A 21,684-nucleotide genomic window follows, 5' to 3' on the forward strand; every position below is an offset into this window, starting at 1 on the left:
AAGACATAATAAAATTTCTCGTACATAGTAGGTACCCAGTGAGTGGTAAAGTATTTTTTTTGCATAAATACAAACACATTCAACACACAGGTGTTTCCAACTTCCATCTCTGAAAATTTAATACAGCTAGAAGATGAGGAGCAGATATTATAACCACATGCCTAATTTTGTAATGTAGCCCTTTATATGGGTGCAAGAACTGCATTACGCGTGCTCCAATTTTAAATTATTCTTCAACTTCTTAGTGCTGAACTAAGCGATAGGTTCCCTAAATGGAGAATTTAAGCTTCACATTTTTCATCTCCTTTGAAAAATCACCATGTCAAGATATATATACGTATATATTTCCACCTTCTCACTGCTTACGCTCATGCTGACATGAATCTTATTTTCATATTCTATTCTATAATTAATCATGGAAAAAACAACTTTTCCTCCAAAAGGTTTCCCAAATGAAATGAAGAGAAAGTTTACAAATCTGAATGGTTAAGGACCCCAGGCAAGAGGCCAAGGCTCTTATTCTTTGTAACTGACCAAGTACCTGCACTGAACACACTTTTTCTAGTCAGTTTGCTGCATCACACAACTATTATGGTCGACTGTTGTTTATTCCGATGTGGGCATCTACATGTTAACACCAGTTGCTTCCTTCCATCACTGCTTTTCTCTCAGCCTCCCTTACTATTGCTCTTGCAGGAGATTTTGTGATGTGCACGAATCTTACTCACCTCCTTCACAACAACCAAGCTTGATTCTTCGCCTTTCCAGGAAGGATTCCTGTCCCCTCTGGTCCAGCGACTTCTCTTTGTCAGCACTTGTGGGTTTCCTATTCCACACTCATTAGAATGACATGTTCTTTGAATGATATGGTTTTTGAGGTGAAATGCTGAGAGATTTTTTTTTTTTTTTTAATTCTAAAGCTACTGTTGCCTACATAAGGAAAGACAAATCTAAGACTGCTGCAGAGCAGAGCTGGGGCAAGAAACCAGACTGTCCCATTCAGGGCCAGATGGAAATATCCACAACATAGGGCTTGAGTTTTGAGGGCAATCCCCGAACATTCAAATTTATTACTATTAATCTCTTCTGGGCTTATTTGCCTTTGCATCTATTAATGCCCTGTTTTCCCAACAAGTCTGTAATTTCTTGAGGCCAAAGACACAACCTTTGAAGTTTCTGCATCCTTCAATGCTTCATACAAAGTCGTGCATTGGGGCAGGTGTGCGGCAAGTATTTTACGGATTGGCTGCCTGAACAATCTTCAGAAGGCACATGTACTCCCTCTCGACACTAGATGCAAATGGTTTAACAATTGCTTGCAACTGTGCCTCGTCTTCAGTGCACAGGATTAAAAATTATCTGTATTTTATCTCTGATGCTTTACGAACTTTGGATTTGCACTCTGCCCCGAGCCCTTTTTCTTTTACCTGTTGTAGTAGGTCCAGGCAAAGGTGCAGCTTTCCTCCTCCGTTTGATATCTCCTGTGCATAAGGATCCCAAATGCATGCTTGTTTGCCTATAAGTAATTATCAGGAAAAAAAAAAAAAACTATTAACAAAGGAGGGGAAAAACATGACACATAAATACACAGCTTGTATAATCTGAACCTAAATCAAAACATTCTCCACAAAGATGGAGCAGCATAGTAAAACCACCAATCTTGTTTATATCGAAACATAATTACGTTTGTTGACAAGCGTTCAGCAGCTAAATGCGCCATCATAAATTGTTACTGGAATGAATAATATAAAAGGAATGCTTTTTAATTTTCAAAACTGGCAATCTTTCTGGCTCAACATAAAATCAAGCACTGTTGCTTCTGACAGGAAAATAGCGAAGATTAATTAGCTAAAGCGATCACAATATTGTTGCTAGGTTATCAATTGGTTACTAATGCTTTACTGTCAGAACAGCATTCGTTACAGGAAGAGTGTGATCAATTTCTTTGAGGATATGATGCGGCAGTGAATTCTCCTAAAACATTTTAAATAGAAGGAAACAGTGATGCTCCCCCTGATAATTCATATGATTAGAATCCTTCAGTTAATTATTTATCAGGTGAGGAAACATACTCTGAATGCATTAATGCTGGTCTATTGCTACTACAAAGGCTAATACGACACTGGATGATTATATTTGTGAAGACATGATATACAAGAATGAAGAAGTAGACCTGCTATTCTTAGCACTAGTTAGAATTAGATTATTCTGTTTAATCATGGACCCCTACATTAGAGGTTTTTGGAAAAATTAGGAACGGTCCATTGGAAATCAAGACAAACGAATACAAAGCTGGAAAGGATTTAAAAGTCTTCAGAGTTTTCAAGTTAGAGGAGGATTCTGTGTTCATTTCCTGGGTTATAATCCCAGATATGAGGTTAGGATAGTGTCTGGTGAGCATGAAGCAGAAACAAACAAAGCAGGTTTATTAGAGCACTTTCAGTGATTCAGAGAGGTATCCGGTAGTATCCTGAAGTTTTCTAGGGCTCCATTGGAAAACAACCAGATTATCAGAGAAGTATTTAAAAGGAAAAAAAAAATTAATTCAGGCAAGACCCCAAATATATGTTTAGACACGTGCATTCAGGTTTTTAAAAATTATGAAAAATTGGAGCTGTGGAACAATATTACTTTAACTATAAGTTCTAGCTAGAAGGCAGAAAGTAAAGTACAGGTCATGATCAGACTAATTGAAGGGTGTACACAACCAAAGAAATACACCTAGGGAATATACTTATGAAGAAAGCCTATCAATATAGCTAAGAGCGAATGGGTATTTGTCTAGTTGTCTCTTCTTTTTGTATTGAGTGCATACTATTTCCCTCTTACAGAATAAACATTTATAATTATTTAAATACTTTTTAAAAATTAGTGCAGTTAGTGACTAACTTTGCAGAAATATATATATTATATAATATATATAATATTATATGTGATATATGTATATATATCACATATAATATGTCAAAATATTCATTAACATGCATAACTGTAACATTCTTATTGGTTTCTACGGCATACTCTTGGCTCTCACAGTGCCAAGGCAAAAGGAATGGTTATGATCACATCTATTTTTAAAACTACGCAGAAATTTAAAAAAAAATTTAAAATAATATCAGAACAGACACATCCTTCTCATACAAAATTAACGAATTCACTTATTCAGCAAGCACTCATTAATATCTACTACTGACATATGTAGCACAAGACCCCACAGTGGTGGTGAAAATGTGGAGAGTAGGAAAAGAGGGGGTGGAAAATACAAAGGAAATGAAATGTTCAAGTCCTGCTACTGGAAGAGCTTAAGTTTGAGCAGGAGCTAAAGTCCTCAGGGCACAAAGAGACTGGGGACAGTGGTGGCAGTGACAGGCACAGCCAACTTTACTATTACTAGAGAGTTTATTGTTTAGTCTTTTATAACAATTCTTAACATGTTGCATTGACTGTACCTTTTTTATTTTTTTCCTTTTTTGGGGAAAACTTTGTGCTTCCATAGAAAACTGTGCTTTTAGAATACACTCTCCCAGTCATCTGCTCCTGATTCCATGGGAGCTTTTCCACTAGGTTATATGCTTCCACTAATGCTAAGTTATAGCTAACAGAAAGCGATGGGAAATAATTCTCGTCTATCGAAATGCAAGTGAGGTCTGTTCTGAGGAAGAAGGACAAGCACATCTCCTGTGGAAAAGCTAGTTTTGCACCCATTTGCACACTCATTTCAATACTCCTTACTCCTGGGTTTCTTTGATTTCTCCTTTGGACCTATTGTAAGATCTGCCTGGTTCCCTCATTAATTAATGCATTAAATAAAACGTCAAACACACATTCATTTTACATCTGTAAAAGAGTCACAAATTTACCTTTTTGGTACAAATTATCCTTTAACAGCTCTGCTCCCTCTTGAAACCTTCCCCCTAGCAAAAGACTGGAATAAAACTTGCGTTCTGCAGAGCACAGCATATATCCCCGACAGGCTCAGATATTGGGAACAGTTAAGGAGAAGGGGAAGGCAGCATTCGGAAAACGGGAGTGAAGGGGGAGTCTGAATTCTGAAGCGTGCCCCTTTTTGACCTGTGCAAACCAACCCATGGACTATCTGCTTCTGACCCTCTTGTTAACACAGAATAAATATTCTTACAGATTAAGCCACTGCTGGTGGGGTTTTCCATACTCATTGCTGGAAGTATTTCTAAATGACAGAGCTTGTTCTGTTCAGAGAATTGCGAATAGTTCAGGAGGTTTGGAGAGCAGTGTTTACAGAAGGGCTGTAGTTGATCTTTGGAAAACGAGAGAGTTGAGAGGATGAGGGTGCTGACCTCCACACGGTAGAAAACCCCAGTCCTATCAATAGCCTACTGTTGATCAGAAGCCTGTTAATAACATAAACAGTCTATTGACACATATTTTGTATGTTATAGATATTTTAAACTGTATTCTTACAAGAAAGCAAGCTAGGGAAAACAAAATGTTAACACACACACACACACACACACACACACACACACACGTGGAGCCACAATTCCCGTTTGGGCTTCTTTACAGAACCAATAGAATATAACATTTTCATTTTCATTCAACTTCTCTCCCCACCCCCAACAAAGCTACATAAAGAAAAATAGCCAAACGCTCAAGGAGAATAAAGTTAAAGTTAATTAAGTCCATACATTGAACTCGGAGACCTGATCCATAAGGAAAGCAGCTCGCTGTATTTCAGTAATTCTGTCAAGAATTGACTACCTGCTATATAGCACATTGCGAGATCTGGATTATTGATCAGTGAGAGCACCCCATTTGGGTTTGTCCTCCCCCTTTTTCCCTCAGACAGGTGCAATGGAGCTGCTGCCCATAACACCCAGTAAGGTCCACTCCGTTATTTAGTTGTCACTCTTCATGTAAAACACAGCAGTTATTTTTTAATTTAAAATCAATGAAAGTCTCAAAGGCAGCCTGACTGGCTTCAGTCTAAATGAGTCGTTTGTCTTTGCAAAGCATTAACACTTGGATTATTACTCAAGGTGATAGTCGGCAATTTTTGTGCGTTTTCTGCTGTGGTGTTTTTGAAGAATGACAATATGTTGTCCTACGAACAGACCCAAAGATACTAAATAATAATGCTACGATCCTTTTGTAAGGCACTGTGTGGAAATTGCCAATGGGCTCCATCAGTACGTTTGTTTCAGTTAGAGTATTTGCTTGCAGTAGAGAAGAGGGGAGACAAACCGTGACCTGTTACCTTTATAAACTACTGATATGTTTAATATTAGGGGTAAACACACACATATCTTTAAGTGAAAAGGATAAAGAAGTAATGCTGTTTCATTATTAATTAGCACTGTCAGTTGTGATTGGAAACATAGCTTCCCATGTATTAACTCTGAAAGTTTTCCTAGTAAATATTAGAAAAGCAGAGCTCAAAAAGAAGTCTTAATGGAGTTTATTTGCTTTCCAAACAGACTTCACTGGTTTATCCCATCATCCTTTTAGACGGTGTGGTGGTAGGAAGCTGGGCATTTTATCTGGAGGGAAAAAAGTGAAAAAACAAACGAACAAAAAACCTCAAAAGCAGAAAACAGAAAGAAAAAACCCTCGCGAGAACCACCTTGCCTGAAAACCCGGCTTTGACATGGGCTGACATGGGCTGAAGCAGGCAGTGTCAAACACAATAATAGTAGAGGGAACACAATAGGGACCTGTCTCTTCTTCCTGTGGATTTACAAATAGAGGCTTTTCAGAGAATTAGGCCTCGTGAAAGCTGCCCCCTGGATAAAATGTGTTCCCAAGCACCCTCAGACAAGCTGCAGAGCGGAGACAAACAGACGTGACTGGGGGCTCTGGCATTTGGCAAGAACGCTCACTGTCAGTGAGAAAAATATCCGCCTGGACAGGGCATCAGCTGCACAGAAATGAGGCGGGTCTGTGGTGTCACCAGAGGAACAATCGGGCGGCAGAGAGAGAGGATGGGGGCTGGAAAGCACTTCCTCTTCCAGACCCCAGTTACCCTCTCTGCCCATGTATTGGGTGTAATATGTCTCAGTGTATTACACTGAACAAGTAAACATCACTATCTAGCTCTTTTCCTCTGGTATCAAAATGCACATGAGGTATCAAGTACCCTGAAGCATAAATTGTTCTGAACGACTAGAGTCATGGCAAGTTCTTGTTCTTTATGGTATTCACACACCTTTATTGGGCATGAAGAACCCTTGGCGCTTGGTGGTGTTGGCCACACCCTGACCAGTTCTTGGTCCGGGACCCTTCTTTCTCTATGGTGTTGGTCATCTGACTTCACATTCTGCCTCCAGCGCACACCCTCTCTCTTTGGAACCATCCTGACTTTAGCAAGGGGTAATTTAGCTTTCCAATCGGTGCACTGAGCTCAGTACTTCCATTCAGGGATGGCGTCCTTTCTTCTGGACCGATCCCAGCCCGTCATAAATCTGGTATCTAGTTCTTTTGGATTTAGGTCACTGCCTGGACCTCCCCAGAGGCTCAAGTCTGGCCCTGAGATGTACCCAGGTACCTGAGGTTCTCAAATGCAGGTGGCTGACCCCTGTCCAGCTCTTAGCTGCTCCTGGTTCCATCACTGTTCACTGCCCACCTGCTGGGACATGCTTCTACTCTGTCCATGGACCTCTGATTACTTGTCTGAGGCTCTGCCCCTCGGACACAGTGACCCCCTGGCCAGTGTGCAGTTCCTCTCACAGCGTCAGATGGGCCTGTCCCGCCAGTGCCTCTTCCACTTTGTCCAAGGGTTTGAGTCCAGACTGGCAGCTGCTGCCAGAACTAATGTTTACTGCTTCTTTTTGTTTAATCACATAACATTTTATTGGGTTACAATGAGCCATTTCACTTCCATATCCTCCTTCTTATCGTATTTTCTATTTATGGTAACCTTAGGAACGTTTGAAGAAATTAGAGGAAGCCAATGCAAAAGTAGCAAAATGTATACAAGTTTTGTTAAGTCTCATCATTTTTACTTTTAAAAGAAAGCATTTTATATAGACACAAGCCAAATCTTTGTTCTTTTAAATAATGACGTTGTCAATCTTGGAAACTAGGAACTTTTAAAATGTAGTTCCCAGCAAGACTCTAAGGTTTTAGAATACTACGTAATAGGAAACACCATAGTGTAACGCTCAGGACTTAAGACAAAATGTGTGCCAGGTTGTGTGCACATAGACAAACACTTTCCTCCTGCAGCTCCCAGGGCTCACTGAGTATGTGAGGGGAGGTGGCTGGGGGGCTGGTGTGTGTCAGGAGGCTTCTGGAGAGCTGGGGCCGAGTTTCACGGCCAGAACTCTTCCGCTTCTCAGAGCGGCAGCCACGTGGCTGAACCGCAGTGAGCACTGGGGAGAGATGGAGGACATGGCGGGAGCCACATCCAGGAAACTCACGAGCTCTTGTGCAAAATGTGCGTATGCATCCTTTAGTAGCAAGGGGTCCATGGTTCTTATCTGCTTCTGATACGTTCACAGAGAGCTCTGGTTATACAAGTAATAGACACTTTGGATTTATACCAAACTACTCATCATCTAAATCAGAAAATATCTACCCCAAAATTTCTATGGAATCTTTTAAATGTTCCATACCCATAGGCCACCTTGGCTAATTAACAGTATGACAAACAATAGAATGTAATAATGTAAGCTTAAAACAAAAAAGGTCTCGTCAAAATATCTACACTTATCATATGCAACCTCCTTCATCCCCCATCTCCTTATCCTGCGTATTTACTTTTCTTCATGGTACACTAAACTAATATTTCCAAGTCAATGAATACGCATAGGTGTTTGCTGAAAGATATGGAAAATCGTGCAATGAAATACTAATGACGATTACCTCTGTGTGATGGCATTTTCTGGAAGTTTTCTTCTTTATGCCTCTCATTGTTATTGGACTTTGTTTTTACAATGAGCATGCAACAACGGCAACAGAAAAGATACGAATTGTTACTAGATAAATTAGAAAACAGCAAGCAATGGAGTGAATAAATGTAGCTAGTTAGGGTAGCTGGAGGGATTTTGTTATCAAAGGCACAATCAGTCTCCACACTGCAGGAGCTGTGGTGTTAGTTCCAACGGTCGGTCGGTCCTGTTGGGCTGATTGGCATTTGGGAGTAGTCGGGGGTCACAGCCTGCTCCCTGTGACACCACCATTTCTGCTTTCCCACCTAGTTCTCTGAAGAAGCCCACGTGTCGCCATATTTGTGAATGTTTGAGTTTCACCAGTCTTCGACATGTTGCTTACACGTTTTGCTTCAACGTCCTTCTCTTCAAGAACTGTGATAAGACTAGTACTTATCTCAAAGGTGTTTCTGAAGACTTTAGTTAGAAATCACTTGTGTAAAACATTTGGCACAGTGCCTGCACACGGGAAGCAATCGATAACCGTTAGCTAGTAATCTTACTAATATTATCCTCCGCACTTTACAGATAAGCAGCCCAGGGCACAGAAAAGTTAAAAGATGTAGCCAGGATCGCACAGTTAAGGGGAACCAATGATAGGCCCTGGGGGTATAATCCAGCCAGAAGAGAGCCTAGTGTTGAGTGTCACCGAACACACACCAAACAAACACAAGAAAGTATCGAGTCCTTACATCTGAACGGTATCAATACGCTCCAATAAGGATATAATTAGGTTCCTTTCTAAATGTCAAGTAGGTCTTTTTTGGTAGTTAAGAGAAAAGTTAATTTTTTCTTTAGTGTTTGATTCTGCTTGCTTTACATGTGTCACAGCACCTAAGAATAAAGTACTCACTTTCATTTCAAAACCACAATAAAACTCCACGAGAGTCCTGCAAGTCTGAAACCCGCTGACTCTCACATCCGACCACTACTGCCAGTTTTCTTGTGACCACCACTTGGTCCTTCCTACGTCAGAGAGGTCTTGCTTCCTCCACGTGGTGTGTTCCAAGCTTTATCTAAAGCCCAACGGGTCTGCTGTTCTAACCGATGGCATTCCCTGTGTGTGTTAATAAGCAAGGACACAACAGCTCATTTACCTGCTTCTTCTTTTTGTACCTCTTCATTATTCTAAACAAATGGTACGTGAAAGATGGTGGGGATTTTTTTTTTTTAACTTTCTATTTATTTTAAGTGTGCTTTTCCCAGGACCCCTGAGCTCCAAGTCAAGTAGTTGTTTCAGTCTAGTTGTGGAGGGCGCAGCTCACAGGCCCATGTGGGGATCAAACCGGCGACCTTGTTGTTAAGAGCACTGCACTCAAACCAACTGAGCTAACCAGTCACCCCAAGGTGCTGGGGATTTGTCATGCAATTCAGGTAGCTATTAGAACGTTCTGAGTATGTGTGAGTGAGGACATCTTTGCACAGAGCAAAGTATTCACTATGGTTTCTAAAAAATCTATTAGAGACAACTGCTGTTGTATCTTGGCTTCTGTGGTGCTGGCATCACGCTTCCCATAGTTGTCCAGTTTCTTCAGGTGTTTTTAAGGAACTCCTAGTCACCAAGGCCTTGCACGATGTATTGTACCTACTTCACAAAACGTCCTTTCTGTATTTCCTAATTCTGACCCTCTGAGAGAGTCTGTTCTCTCGGCTTTCAAAGTTCTCTCATTGCACTCCAATCTAAATGTTCTCTGTCTTCTTTAGACTTTCCTAACCTCACTGCCCTTCCAAATGCTTTTTCTGGGTATTTCCAATCAATCTGTGCCTATCTCTGCTGTTACACTTGCCGTGTAGCATGGTCTCAAGTTGTTTTCAGACTAGAGGAGATTGTCAGTTAAAATCGATCCTGGAAACGACTTGAGGCCCAGAACCATGTCTAATCTGCAGAACCTACCTTTGTTTCTGTCCCACATGAGAAGCACAATAACTGTTTACTGAATTAAAACTATAACAAGCTATTCATTTGGCAGTCAATCATGCATTTTTTTTTAATGATAACGCTTCTACTTTCTTGAACTATTGTTTAAATTCACTCAAAAACACTCATTTAACAGTGAACAAAACTTGACTATGAATCGGGTATTCTACTAGGCGCTAAATGAAACACAAAGAAGTTTGAGACAGCACCTGCTATGAGGGGTCACAGCCTAAGGAAGGAAACACACACGGATAGAAAATTACTATACGATGTCATAAGTCCACAGGGCTGTAATAGCAGACCAACTTTTTGGGGAAATTGAGGAAAATTCATTTTGCCTGAGTTCAAATTTGGATATTGTCTCTCCAAGCAGAATCTAAGATATTTGAGGCATCTTGGAGTATTCTTGAATTCTTTACACCAGAGTACCTCGGAAACAGTAGGCACTTACTAAACTGAAATTGATGCAAGTTACTTGATTCCTAGTTATCACTATACATTTTTGGAATCATACATCATTGATATCTAGTATAGATTACATAGTAAGCTTATTCTAATTTCCTTAAAAATGATAAAATAAAGCTAGTCTTGACTTTTACAGCTAAAGAATTACTCAAAATAAACATGATTGTTTTGGATATCTTCCTTCAATGCAAGATTTGTGTCTACATTTTAAAAACTGGGATGTTGACCTTACAACATCTGACACCTTACCTAAAAGAACCGTCAAATGAGATTCAGACATAACTCCACATTCCCTCTCTGACAACGACACGATGAAAAATGCTAGGATGGTATGGTTGGCATGTACAATGTGTATTCATAAATTTATAGGATATCCCTAATATTCTTAACTCTTTTCAGTGAAGCCCACGTAATACTCCATTTTCATACCTACTTCATCCAGTGCAGTACATATTAATTGAATATGTTTGTTGTTCTGACTTTTTAACTACAGTCTCCTTCCTATTTGATATTTCTGACTCTAAACCAAGCTTTAAGTCTGTTCTGAGATAGCATTTTGGAACAGACGTGGTGAGTTTCTTGCTTTCACCAGCTTTAGGGAATGACGGAGTTAAAAGAGCAGGGCAGAGAATACCATATATTATTATTATTATTTATTTTGAATACATGTTGGTTTCTTAAGCCTTAGAATTTATCATCTGAATTACCAGGAACATCCAAGCTTACTGAGTGCCAACAGTAGATGTGGTATTATGCTAAACATTTCCCTATACTTTCTCTTGTTTAATCCGCACAACAACCCCTTACAGGTCCAAGGAAGCCGAGGTCCAGGGAAACTGTTACTTGTCAAAAATCACATAAACAGAAAATAAAGTTAGTGCATTTGAACCAGGGAATGCTTGCCTCCAAAGAGTCACTTGTCCCCCTCTTCCATGCTAACATCATTCAACTTAGTTTATTAGACTCCATTTAATAAAAGTCTACTGAAAATGTAATGCACGCCATGCCCTGTGCCATAAAACAGGATTGAGAAATAAAAAAGATATGGGTTTCATTTCCTAGGGGTTAAAGTCTACTGATCATGTGGGAAAATGATTTCAACTCAATATTCAAAGAGAATTCCAAACCCACACGTACGGCAGGCGAGGCCCTTAGGTGAGAGAACACATCTGAAGAGCCATAAACGCCTTGACGCACAGGCCGATGAGCCACGTCTGGGGCTGTGTGAGCCCTTCAAGATGACAAGAGTTGGGACACAAGGAGGCGTGGGGGGAGATGATACCTGCATACATCATATCAAGTTTTAATAAATTCAACGAATGTCCACTTGCAATTATTTTAAATTCTCCAGAAAACAAAGAAGGAAGCTGCCTGTGTGACTGAATTAATCAGTTTATTGACTAAATTGATAGTTGAATTCAGTGGGAAAAGCCCAGTCCCTCATTCTCTGTAGACGTGGCTCTGGATATTACTGCAGCTGTAGTCAGAAAGTTACGTCTCTCGTGGAGAGATGGAATCAAATGCGGATCCCTGCCCGAGGTAGCTCTTGAAATCAAGGGGCTTAGTTTATTCAATAGTCTACACGATCCTTGCGTGACTGACTTGGCAGATACAGACCGAGCTCAGCTTTGATTTGCTGTAAAGAGTCCCATGACTTTGCTTATGGAGAAAGGACTAATGTCATAATTCTATACGCTGTAACGGACATTTGCTGAGGACGGCGACTAGTAAAGAGCAAAGGAAAATGTTGCCACTTTTATCTCCATACTGAAGAGGTAGTAAAGGAAAGGCAGGGTATTTTAACCATGGGCCAGAATATCCAAAACTTCTGAAAGAAGGAAGGAGTTATTTTTACTTAGGAATATGTCAGGCAGCGTTACCATAGAATGTAAACTTACTTGAATTTAGGTTAAATTATTGTTTATTGATAGAATCCAATTGGGAATGGATGTTCTGGTTGAACTATCTCCTCCTTCATGCACTACCATTGCCAGAATAACCTCTCACTCACAATGTTTTCTGCCTAAACTACATCTCTATACATACATGAACTAACACTGAAGACTGTGGGGCCCACATCTGATTTATGTGTTTTAAGAAATTTCTCCTTAGCATTTACAAACCGTGGCAATCTCAAGCACTTATTAAAAAGTTATGGAATGAAATTTAATAAGGCACGCCAGGGTCCTTGTAATCACTTGTTTTTATGATAGTTAATATTTTTTTTAACAAGTTTCCAATTTCTATAATAAATAAATGATTACCTATAGAACTAGAAAACCACAAAACTTAGTCCATACATACCTGGGGCTTCAGGTTATAAGCATATGAAAAATAAAGCTTGTGCACGTAAACCCGCTTTTAAAGTCTAGGCACACACCTTCGCACTCTTTCTCCATAACTTTGCATTTTGCTAAATGTAACTTTATGAAAAGAATGCTTTTAGTTCCTCCTTTTCCATGATAGTTTTTGGCAGGTGAATGAACATTATGTCTATAAAACTTTTACAGACTTGTTAGCAAATGTTTACTAGACTGTGAAAAATGCCATAATAGCTAGGTAAGACATCAGGAGACTCATGATGACTGCAGGAACACAAACCTCAGTAATCAGGCGAAAGAGAACTTCAGGATTCTCCTAATTCAATTCAATTGAAAGATGGACAATGCTGGAGTGCACTAGCTTATATTCAGGATTAGTATTGCCATCGAGATCTTTGAACCAAACATCCTTTATAATTTGGTTAATTCAGGACTATTACTGTCTGTATTTGGAAGGTCTAATGCCTTTAAATGACTGTGGAGAAACTGCCCTCCAAAAATTAATTTCAAATATAAACAAAGTCTGTCCTCTTCTCATTTATATAATGCTTTTCTTCCCCAAAACATGAGAGTCCCTACATTTTTTTAAATTTCAGGAGCTAACTGCCAAATGATCAAACAGCAATCATATGGTCATTATGGGTAATATATCGTAAAGAGACACGTGAAAATGGGGAAGTATACAAGACCACTTCTGAAAGGGTCTTAACAAAACAAAACAAAACGAAACAAAACAAAAACAAAATGAAAAAAACTGAACCGGGATCCAATCAGTTCTCTAGATCTAAATACCAATTACAGGAAACCACGGGGCAGAGGAATATGGTAAATAACAGCATGTGGATAAAATCAGCGACATTCTTCAGGTGTAGGAAACTTCATAAAACTAACAACCTGACTTCAACCGAAAAATTTCAGGAAAAAAACAAAGGTGGGGGTGGGGGGGCATAGAACTTATAAGTCAAAGGGAACTTAAGAGATACATATCAACGAATTATAACAAATTTCATTTGAATTCCAATTCAAATATAAAAGGCTTTAAAATAATTGGGAAATATGGTATCTACACACTCCACACATTCATATATATTAAAGAATTATTGTTTTTTTTAAAGACATGTGATAACAGTACTGTGGCTTTTTCTTAAAGAGGCTACTGTGTTTCAGAGAAACATGTTGACAGATTTCAGTTGAAATAATATGATCGATGGGCTTAGAGGTTAGAGAAAGGAGTGGTAGGTATACAGGTAAACCAAGGTTGGCGACATATTGCCAGATATCTAAGCCAGTTGACAGACACATTGAGTTTATATTTTTCTCCATATTTCTGCATATGATGAAATTTTCCGTGATAAAATATTGTTAAAAACTGCTGACATCGCAAGTGAAAAGGCATCTTTTCAACTCTTACGGCTGCTAGTATCAAGTCACTGTAGGTGTTTCAAATCTTAGTGAGAGACTCACCATAATTTTTAAATGATCAAAACTGAAATTAGTTTTAAGTTATCCATGACGTGTATGTTATCTAGGCTGTATAGACCCCTGGACTCTAACTAGATGTAAAAAGATTACAGAAACCCCTATCTGAGGTTTATTGTCCTTAGGAAGGATAATGCATAGTTTTTATCCCATCTTTCTAATTAGTAATTTAAGCATATGTTCAGCATTTAACTCTAAATGTTTGCCTTTTCCCCAAGCTCGAAGACAGCTGTCCAAGATTTGAATGCCAAAAAACATTTAAATATCAACATCTGTTGAATTATGTTAATTTAGTGTAATATAATTGGGCATGAGTTGGAATTGATCAGAAGTATACGAAATAAACAAAGGTAAATTCCAATAATATCTTGGAATATAAACAAGTCACTACAGAATGATGAAAAAATATTTTTAAAGAGAAAGAGTGAGGAAAAATACTGAATATAAAGAAAATTATTCTTTTAAAAACATAATTTTAACTCTGTGGGATGTTATTGCAATTTTTATATTTATTTTCAAATTATCTCATATTTGAAAGGTAATGAAAATTAGCTAACACAAGTGATAAAGGTTTAATATTTTTTATAAATTGTTAAATAAAACATTGAAGCATTCTAATTACATTCATATATCCATTTAGCTTTTGAGATTACAGGAGGATTCCTGTTATAATATGAGCAGTTATATACCTCAAAATTCAAGAGTTGATATGATCTGTTCTATAGACATAAAATAGTATTTTTAAATTAAATGTTTTCGATTTGGCAGATGAATCTACTGGGTTTATTCAGGGGACCGTAAGGTACAAATTATCAAGTAGCAGCTGTGTTTATTGTATTGCTGATTTAAAATGTTAATTTTTACAGCGACTCTTTTACTAATAAATTAGGAATGCTTGTTGTTGTGGGAAGTATTCCGGCACATACACACATCGGATGAACAGATCCCTAAATGTCCCAGTAATGAAGTTATAAGCAGGCAGCAGTAGTCACACAAGCTGCTGTGCTGTGGCCCTGTAGGCGGACCTTTATCCTTTCCTAGGGGAACCATCTCTGGGACTGAAAGGTTACTTCTGTGGCCATGCCCATTTAATCACAGGACCAATTTGGAGAGTGCCAACTGTGAAACAGACACCTGTCCTTAAGGAAATGGACTTCAGACAACAAATTTATTCCAGCTACAGGTCACTGGAACAGCTTTCACATGATAACTAGTTTCCATCAGTAGTGACCGTGGCCAAATTCAGCTGCTGGTCTAGAGGTGACAGGCTGTGCACACGTTTAGTCATTTGAAAACATCGAGTTCACCTGCCAGATTTCAGGAAAGGGGGCGGGGCACAGAACTGAGTGTTCCACCAGAGACCACTCGATTGCTTTTTTAGTTACTACATACTGGACACGTTACGTATTTCCAAATGGCAAATCCCTATTTTTTCCGCCTGGGTTATTGATATCAAATGGAAAGCAACCCTTCAAAATTCTATATTGGCTAATAACTAATTTTATTTAGTATAGTCACAATTTAAAATGATGCTCTATAATCATTAGTTTACAGTTTTGGAAAGGACAGTTAGAATTTCAGGATGCCAAAAGGACAGGAGGTATGAGAGCTGGCAATTTGAGAATAGTGCCTTTTTTTAATATAATAATTTGGTCATATAGAATAAAAGAGATTAATTAAACCCCTTAGAAGCAATTTTCTGTTGTCCATGTGATATGTTTCCAATTATTCTAATCTAAGTATCTTTATACTGAGAAGCTATTAAAATTTTTTAGAAATTAGAACACATATGCAATTCAATGTATTCAAATTAAACAAATATGGAATGTATACATTCTAATTAAAGGAAATGTACAAATACTTTCTATTTATTCCTTCATGCATTCATATGAATGAATTAAAATAATCTAAAAGACATTTTCTATCTGGAGGATTAGGTAAGTTTTTTTAGAACAATGAAATTTTATGCTAATTTTAGGCTTGAAAAGAAAAAAATGATAAAATACTAGAAATTTTATTTTTAAAATTAGTATTTAAAAGCAATTATTTTGGACACATAAATATAAAACAAATTGAATAAAAAATGTTGAGTGATATAACTTGCTTTGAAATATGGTGTTGAATCATTAGTTTTAATATGACAAAGGAAGATTTGTTTTAAAACCCTAAATTTTTTAACAGAGGATAGGTAACTTCTCATCTTAAATAATTAAAATAATGCATCAATTACTTTTGTTGATACATTTAATTTTGTTGATATATTTCTGTGAGAAGCAACACTAAACAAATTTGTCCATGTCATTAACCAGTACTCTAATGAACAGTTATTCTATCCCAATTTATTAACAGCTGCTCAAAAATGTAGTAATTAATAGTTTCATTTACTTTTGGCAAACCTGAAAAATGACAAATAGTTTTCTATCTGTTGCAAATTAGGTCTCCTTCCCAAATAACAGATGACACTATGGGGAAAATTGAGCAAACTGAATCCTTGAACATCTTTAGATCTTTAGAAAATCAAGCAACAGCCGTGATTCTATTTGTTGCATCTACAACAAAATACAATGAACTGTATCATCATGTGAAAAGAAATGTGCTCTGTGTTAATGTAAACAGGAATGTTCTTTCTGACCTGACAGAAGAAGGTTGACGTGTGTGTGTGTGTGTGTGTGTGTGTGTGTGTGTTAGAGAGAGAGAGAGAAAGACAGAGAGAGAGAAAGAGAGAGAGAGAGAGAGAGAGGAAATGTGATGGGGTTTTGATTCTGTGATTAAATCTATTGTCATTTTTTCAATTTAGAAGACTCTTCTTACTACTAATCAGACATGATGGCAGCAAAAAAAAAAGTTTATTTCTTCCTCCTCACTATTAATTGATAATATAAGAAATTGTAGCACACACAAATCCAGGGATTACCAAATCTTTTGACACTAAGTAAATGAAAAATGTAATGCTTCTGAGAACTAAATGAAATGAATTAACAAACATGTGTTTCTAAAAGACATTTTAAAATATTAAGTAGAATTTAATAATGTTTTACTTGATAAAAAATGTTTTTACTCTATTTCATATAGTATATCAGGCTGCTAAATGATTTAGCCTTTGTTCTTTACAATAGTAAATGACAAAAAATCATGTAAGGAAAAGGAAGGGGTAAACTTCCAAAAAAAAAAAAAAAGATACCAGATATAAAAGGCCCTGACATGATCTAAAACATTGAATAAATTTGCGATAAACTATCAGTCTTTTTGTATGAATTCTTAGAACAAAGACTAATCATAAACATAAATATGTGTTAAGAGCGGTACATCACCTAGTATTAGACTCTGACTTTCAATTCGGGAAGGCTGTATTGAACTTTGTGGTGCTAAGCAAAGGTTAGGACGTGACAATGTGAAATTAATTTCAGTGTCAAATTAGGTGATGGCAGAGGGAAAGATCTTTCTAATTTTGAGAAGTATAACATTATACTTGAATACTGAAATTAAAAATAAAAGGCTTGGCTATCAAGTCTGGAATTTAAGAGAAAGATACGGATTGAAGAAATAAATGTGGATTCACTAGTATTTCTATAACACATTTAGTGGCATTGCCCTCAGGTTGAGCTGAGTGAGTGTGTGTGTGTGTGTGTGTGTGTGTGTGTGTGTGTGTGTGTTTCACTTCGGCTAATAATCTATTGCATGCAATGATCACTCAAAAGCCATGCCTGTTAATAATTAAATATTGACAGTGACAGATAATAGGTAGTTTTTAAAAATGACAGTTGCCTATGCTTTCATGCATTTATTCATTGAAAGATTTTTGTGTTTTCCTGAGTTTTTATTTCAATATTAGATGACAGACAATATACAATAAAACTAAGATAAAACTTCATAGTAGGAAAAGGGACAGAGAACACTGAAGAAATAGAAGTATGACTGGAAAATGAAATCCCATAGATTAACCAAACAGACGTACCAAATGGGAACAGTCAATAAGATATAAGCAACGTGGAAGAATGGAAGACAGGAAACCTATAACTTCAAGCACTGCCATGCAAAATCTTAGGAGAACACATCAAACGAATACAGTATTTGAGGATAATGTCATGAGGAACATTTTTTACACCACTCAGCATCTGACACACCTACTCTATGATAAGGGCTCCCACAGGGAATAAAAACGAAGCAACAGACTAAAAGGAAGATGTATAAGACTAATCCCTTGACTCAATTAGATTAAATTATACCTCTGTTAAGAATTAGTGTTTGTTTAAATTAGTTTACATTATACCTATGTTAAGAATCAGTCAAAAGTTTGATTACAGGACCCATTAAGTATCGTACCTGAGAAGAATGAGAATGTTAGTTATGTTTACAATAAACGTATGAACAAATAAATACATTAAAATCGCATTAAATAACTATTTGGATGTGATGGAATGGCACGCTATGAGGAAGCACGGATGCTGGTAAGTGAAACGTGTGTGAGGAGTGAGAGGCACCGTAGGAAATTCAAAGGAACGCCGCCCTTTCAGGAGGAGGAAATAGAGGACATCTTGCAAAACAATATTGGACACCTCAAAGTCCGTTTCTGACGAAGTAGAATTTCCGGAGAGAACTCTGTAGAAAGAGGACCCTAATAGGTTGTCACCCCTTGATACAGTCAGACATAAAATACCCTTAAGAGTTGGGAAAGAGAGAGGTCCCCTGCACCCATCATTATTTTAAAGAGTCTCAATGAACATTCCAGTAGATGTGGGAAAAAAAGGAGAAATACCACCAACTGGACCTCAGGAAACTACCGAATTCCATTATAATTAGTGGCATTGGTAAATAGGTCCCTAAAGCCCTTTTATAGAGATCTTGAAAAGTCCAGTGTGGAGCTGAGGGTGACATGCACTACACTTGCTGGGAAGGCGAACGCTGGGCCTGCAGTGCCCTCACTCATTCAGGATTCAGCGAGGAGTGTCTACCCCAGGGCACGCGGCAGTCATGCACTTCCGATTCTCAGCTTTGAGTCATTAACAGCAGACCACTGTGCATTTATCTTTTCTTACCTGCCTGGTATTTTGGGGAGTAAATGATCCTAAAATGCATTGATTTAATGTATTACAGTTCTTTTCTCTAACCTTTATACTTTCCACAAGTTGAGAAAAGGGAAGTGCAGTCACTCATCCAAAAGGCGTAAGAAAAGTCAAGATGATATTAAAAATACTAAGAGAGAAATGGCTTTCAAGAGAGGAACACAGGAAAATGCATATAAATACAGAAGGTGAAGAACTTTTGTCTTGCACTCAATAAAACAAAAACTAAACTTGAGTAAGTCCTACTCTCCTGGTGTTTATTTAATCCTTACAAATTGCCCTGTGCCTAATACAACTGATTCCCTCATAGAGACAAGAAAATACTCAGCATCCATAAATAAGACAAAGAGGACATATGAAGGAACGTTCAAAGAAACACGGTGAGCTCTTGGAAATGAAAAGTTTAAGAGAAATTTTTTTTAATCAGTAAAAGATTTGGGACATAACAATGATAAAACTTCCCAGAAATCTTTGAAGACGACAATATATAAAAGAAAAGTTAAAAATAAATTGGTGGATATTTGAGGCCACTCCAACATCCAAATAATAGGAGAACAGAGAAAATGGCAACCATTGAAAACTGAAGACATGGAAGGAATGCCTTCAAAAACCTGAGGCAAAATTGTTTCCAAACCAGAATTCAATTCCCTCCCCGCTAAATTAACCCATATGAGACTAGAATAAAGACATCTACAGACAAGCAAAGTTCCACAAATTTAACATTGCCTGTTCTCTGTCTCAGAAAGCTCAGGATGAATAATGGCATGGGATCCAGGAACAGGAAATCCCACCGAGTAGATGTAGGAAACCCCCAGGATGACAGTAAAGAGAGAGCCCGGACGTCAGCTGTATAGCAGGTCCAGACAGCAAACAGTCCAGAATGGATCTGAAAGAAGGGGGGATCCAAGAGGGGCGCCGCCAAGAAAAGAACTGAGAGGAGATACACTTCTATGTAGGGGTGGTTATGGAATTGGGGCTGGGTACATAGAAAACAAAGAAAAATAAAAACCAGACAATGACCTTCACAACAACAGAAAAGTTAGACATCCATGAATAATATCTACATATATAATCATATTAATGGAAACCATGAATATTGATCTGGTCTGAATATTATGATATATAACCATTATGGAGAAAGAGGGCAAGAAATGCAGATATGGGGTATGTGTGTGTGTGTGGGGGGCACACAGCAGGAAGTCAATAACACCAAATTTAAAACTTTAAGAAATAGTAATTTAGGTCATTACTAGAAGAAATAGCTAAAAGAGTTGAAAGTGGTTTCCTTTGAAGGTGAAATTAGGGAATGGGGAAGGATATGGCTGGGGCCTGCTGTACTTTGCTAGAAATCTTACAGAAAGAGTTGACATTCTAAACTATATACAAGAAAAATATGATAAAAAATAAAATTTAACAGGTACTCAGGAAATGCACAGGTGGAAATAACAATACCATACTTTTAATAACAGCTAACATTTGAGCTCTTACATTGCAAATGCTTTATAGGCATTAACTCATCTATGCCTAAGACAATGTTATAAGATAGGTACTACTGTTTCCTCTCTTTTACAGGTTAAGTAAACTGAGGAACAGAGAAGGTAAGTATTTTGCTCAGGGTCTCCCGAGCTAGTAGGTGGTGCAAGCAGGATTAGAAGCCAAGCTCTGTAACTGCAGAGGCTGCACACAGAGGCCAAGAGTAGGACCCAACCGTGCACTGCACTGCAGGAGACTCCATTTTAAATTCATTCTACAAATAGTTTCTGCAACAAGTACTTATGGCCTATGGATCAGGGGTTGTTTTCGGTACTGGGGCTATGCCATTGAGTAAAGCAAAGACTTTGTCCTCATGAAGCTTAAAGGGAGGGGTAATAGGGACAATAAGGAAGATAGTAAGGCAAGGGACGATGGCATTGGTGGTGCCTGGGCCTTTCTTACATTAAGCGGAGACTTGGAGAAAATGGGGAACAAACCATATGTATAGTTGCAGGGGGTGTTCTGGGCAAAGGGAGTAGCAAGTGCAAAGGCCTTGAGACGTGAGGGTGTGTGTGTTCCGGAGGAACAGGGAAGAGGCCACTGTGTCTGGAGCAGATAAATACGAGTTAAAGTGGGAGGAGCTGAATCAGGGAGGAAGCAAAGAAGGGCGGGGCCAGATCACATGTGGCCTTGGGCTTTCACTAGGAATGAAATCAAGATGACTTGGGCTTTCACTAGGAATGAAATCAAAAGCTACCGAGGATTTTATTCAAAAAAAAAATTTTTTTTAAAGATCTTTATGGAGATGTAATTGACACAAACAAAATGCACACATTTTAAGGGTACAATTTGCACATGCACGTGAAACCATTACCGCATCAAGAGAATGAAGATACCCATCACCCCAACCATTTCTTGATGCCCCTTTGTCATCTCCCTGACCCTCATCCCACGCCCACTCAAAAACTGTAGCTGTGCGTTACATTTCCTAGAATTTTATATAAACGTGTTCCGTGTTATCGATTCTTCATTCATTTCTGCTGCTGCCTTGTATTCCCCTG

At 38.1% G+C, this 21,684-nt stretch overlaps 1 protein-coding gene across 1 annotated transcript in view; it reads right to left on the reverse strand.

Moving 5' to 3' along the window:
* GPATCH2 (G-patch domain containing 2) overlaps window positions 1-21,684 on the reverse strand; it is a 146,634-nt gene that overhangs the window by 13,259 nt on the left and 111,691 nt on the right. Inside the window, exon 9 of the mRNA XM_033099743.1 lies at window positions 1,428-1,516. Coding sequence (XP_032955634.1) covers window positions 1,428-1,516 — 89 coding nt within the window. The remainder of the gene's footprint in view (window positions 1-1,427; window positions 1,517-21,684) is intronic.

Source organism: Rhinolophus ferrumequinum, chromosome 27 (genome assembly GCF_004115265.2).
Source record: "Rhinolophus ferrumequinum isolate MPI-CBG mRhiFer1 chromosome 27, mRhiFer1_v1.p, whole genome shotgun sequence".
Lineage (NCBI taxonomy): Eukaryota > Metazoa > Chordata > Mammalia > Chiroptera > Rhinolophidae > Rhinolophus > Rhinolophus ferrumequinum.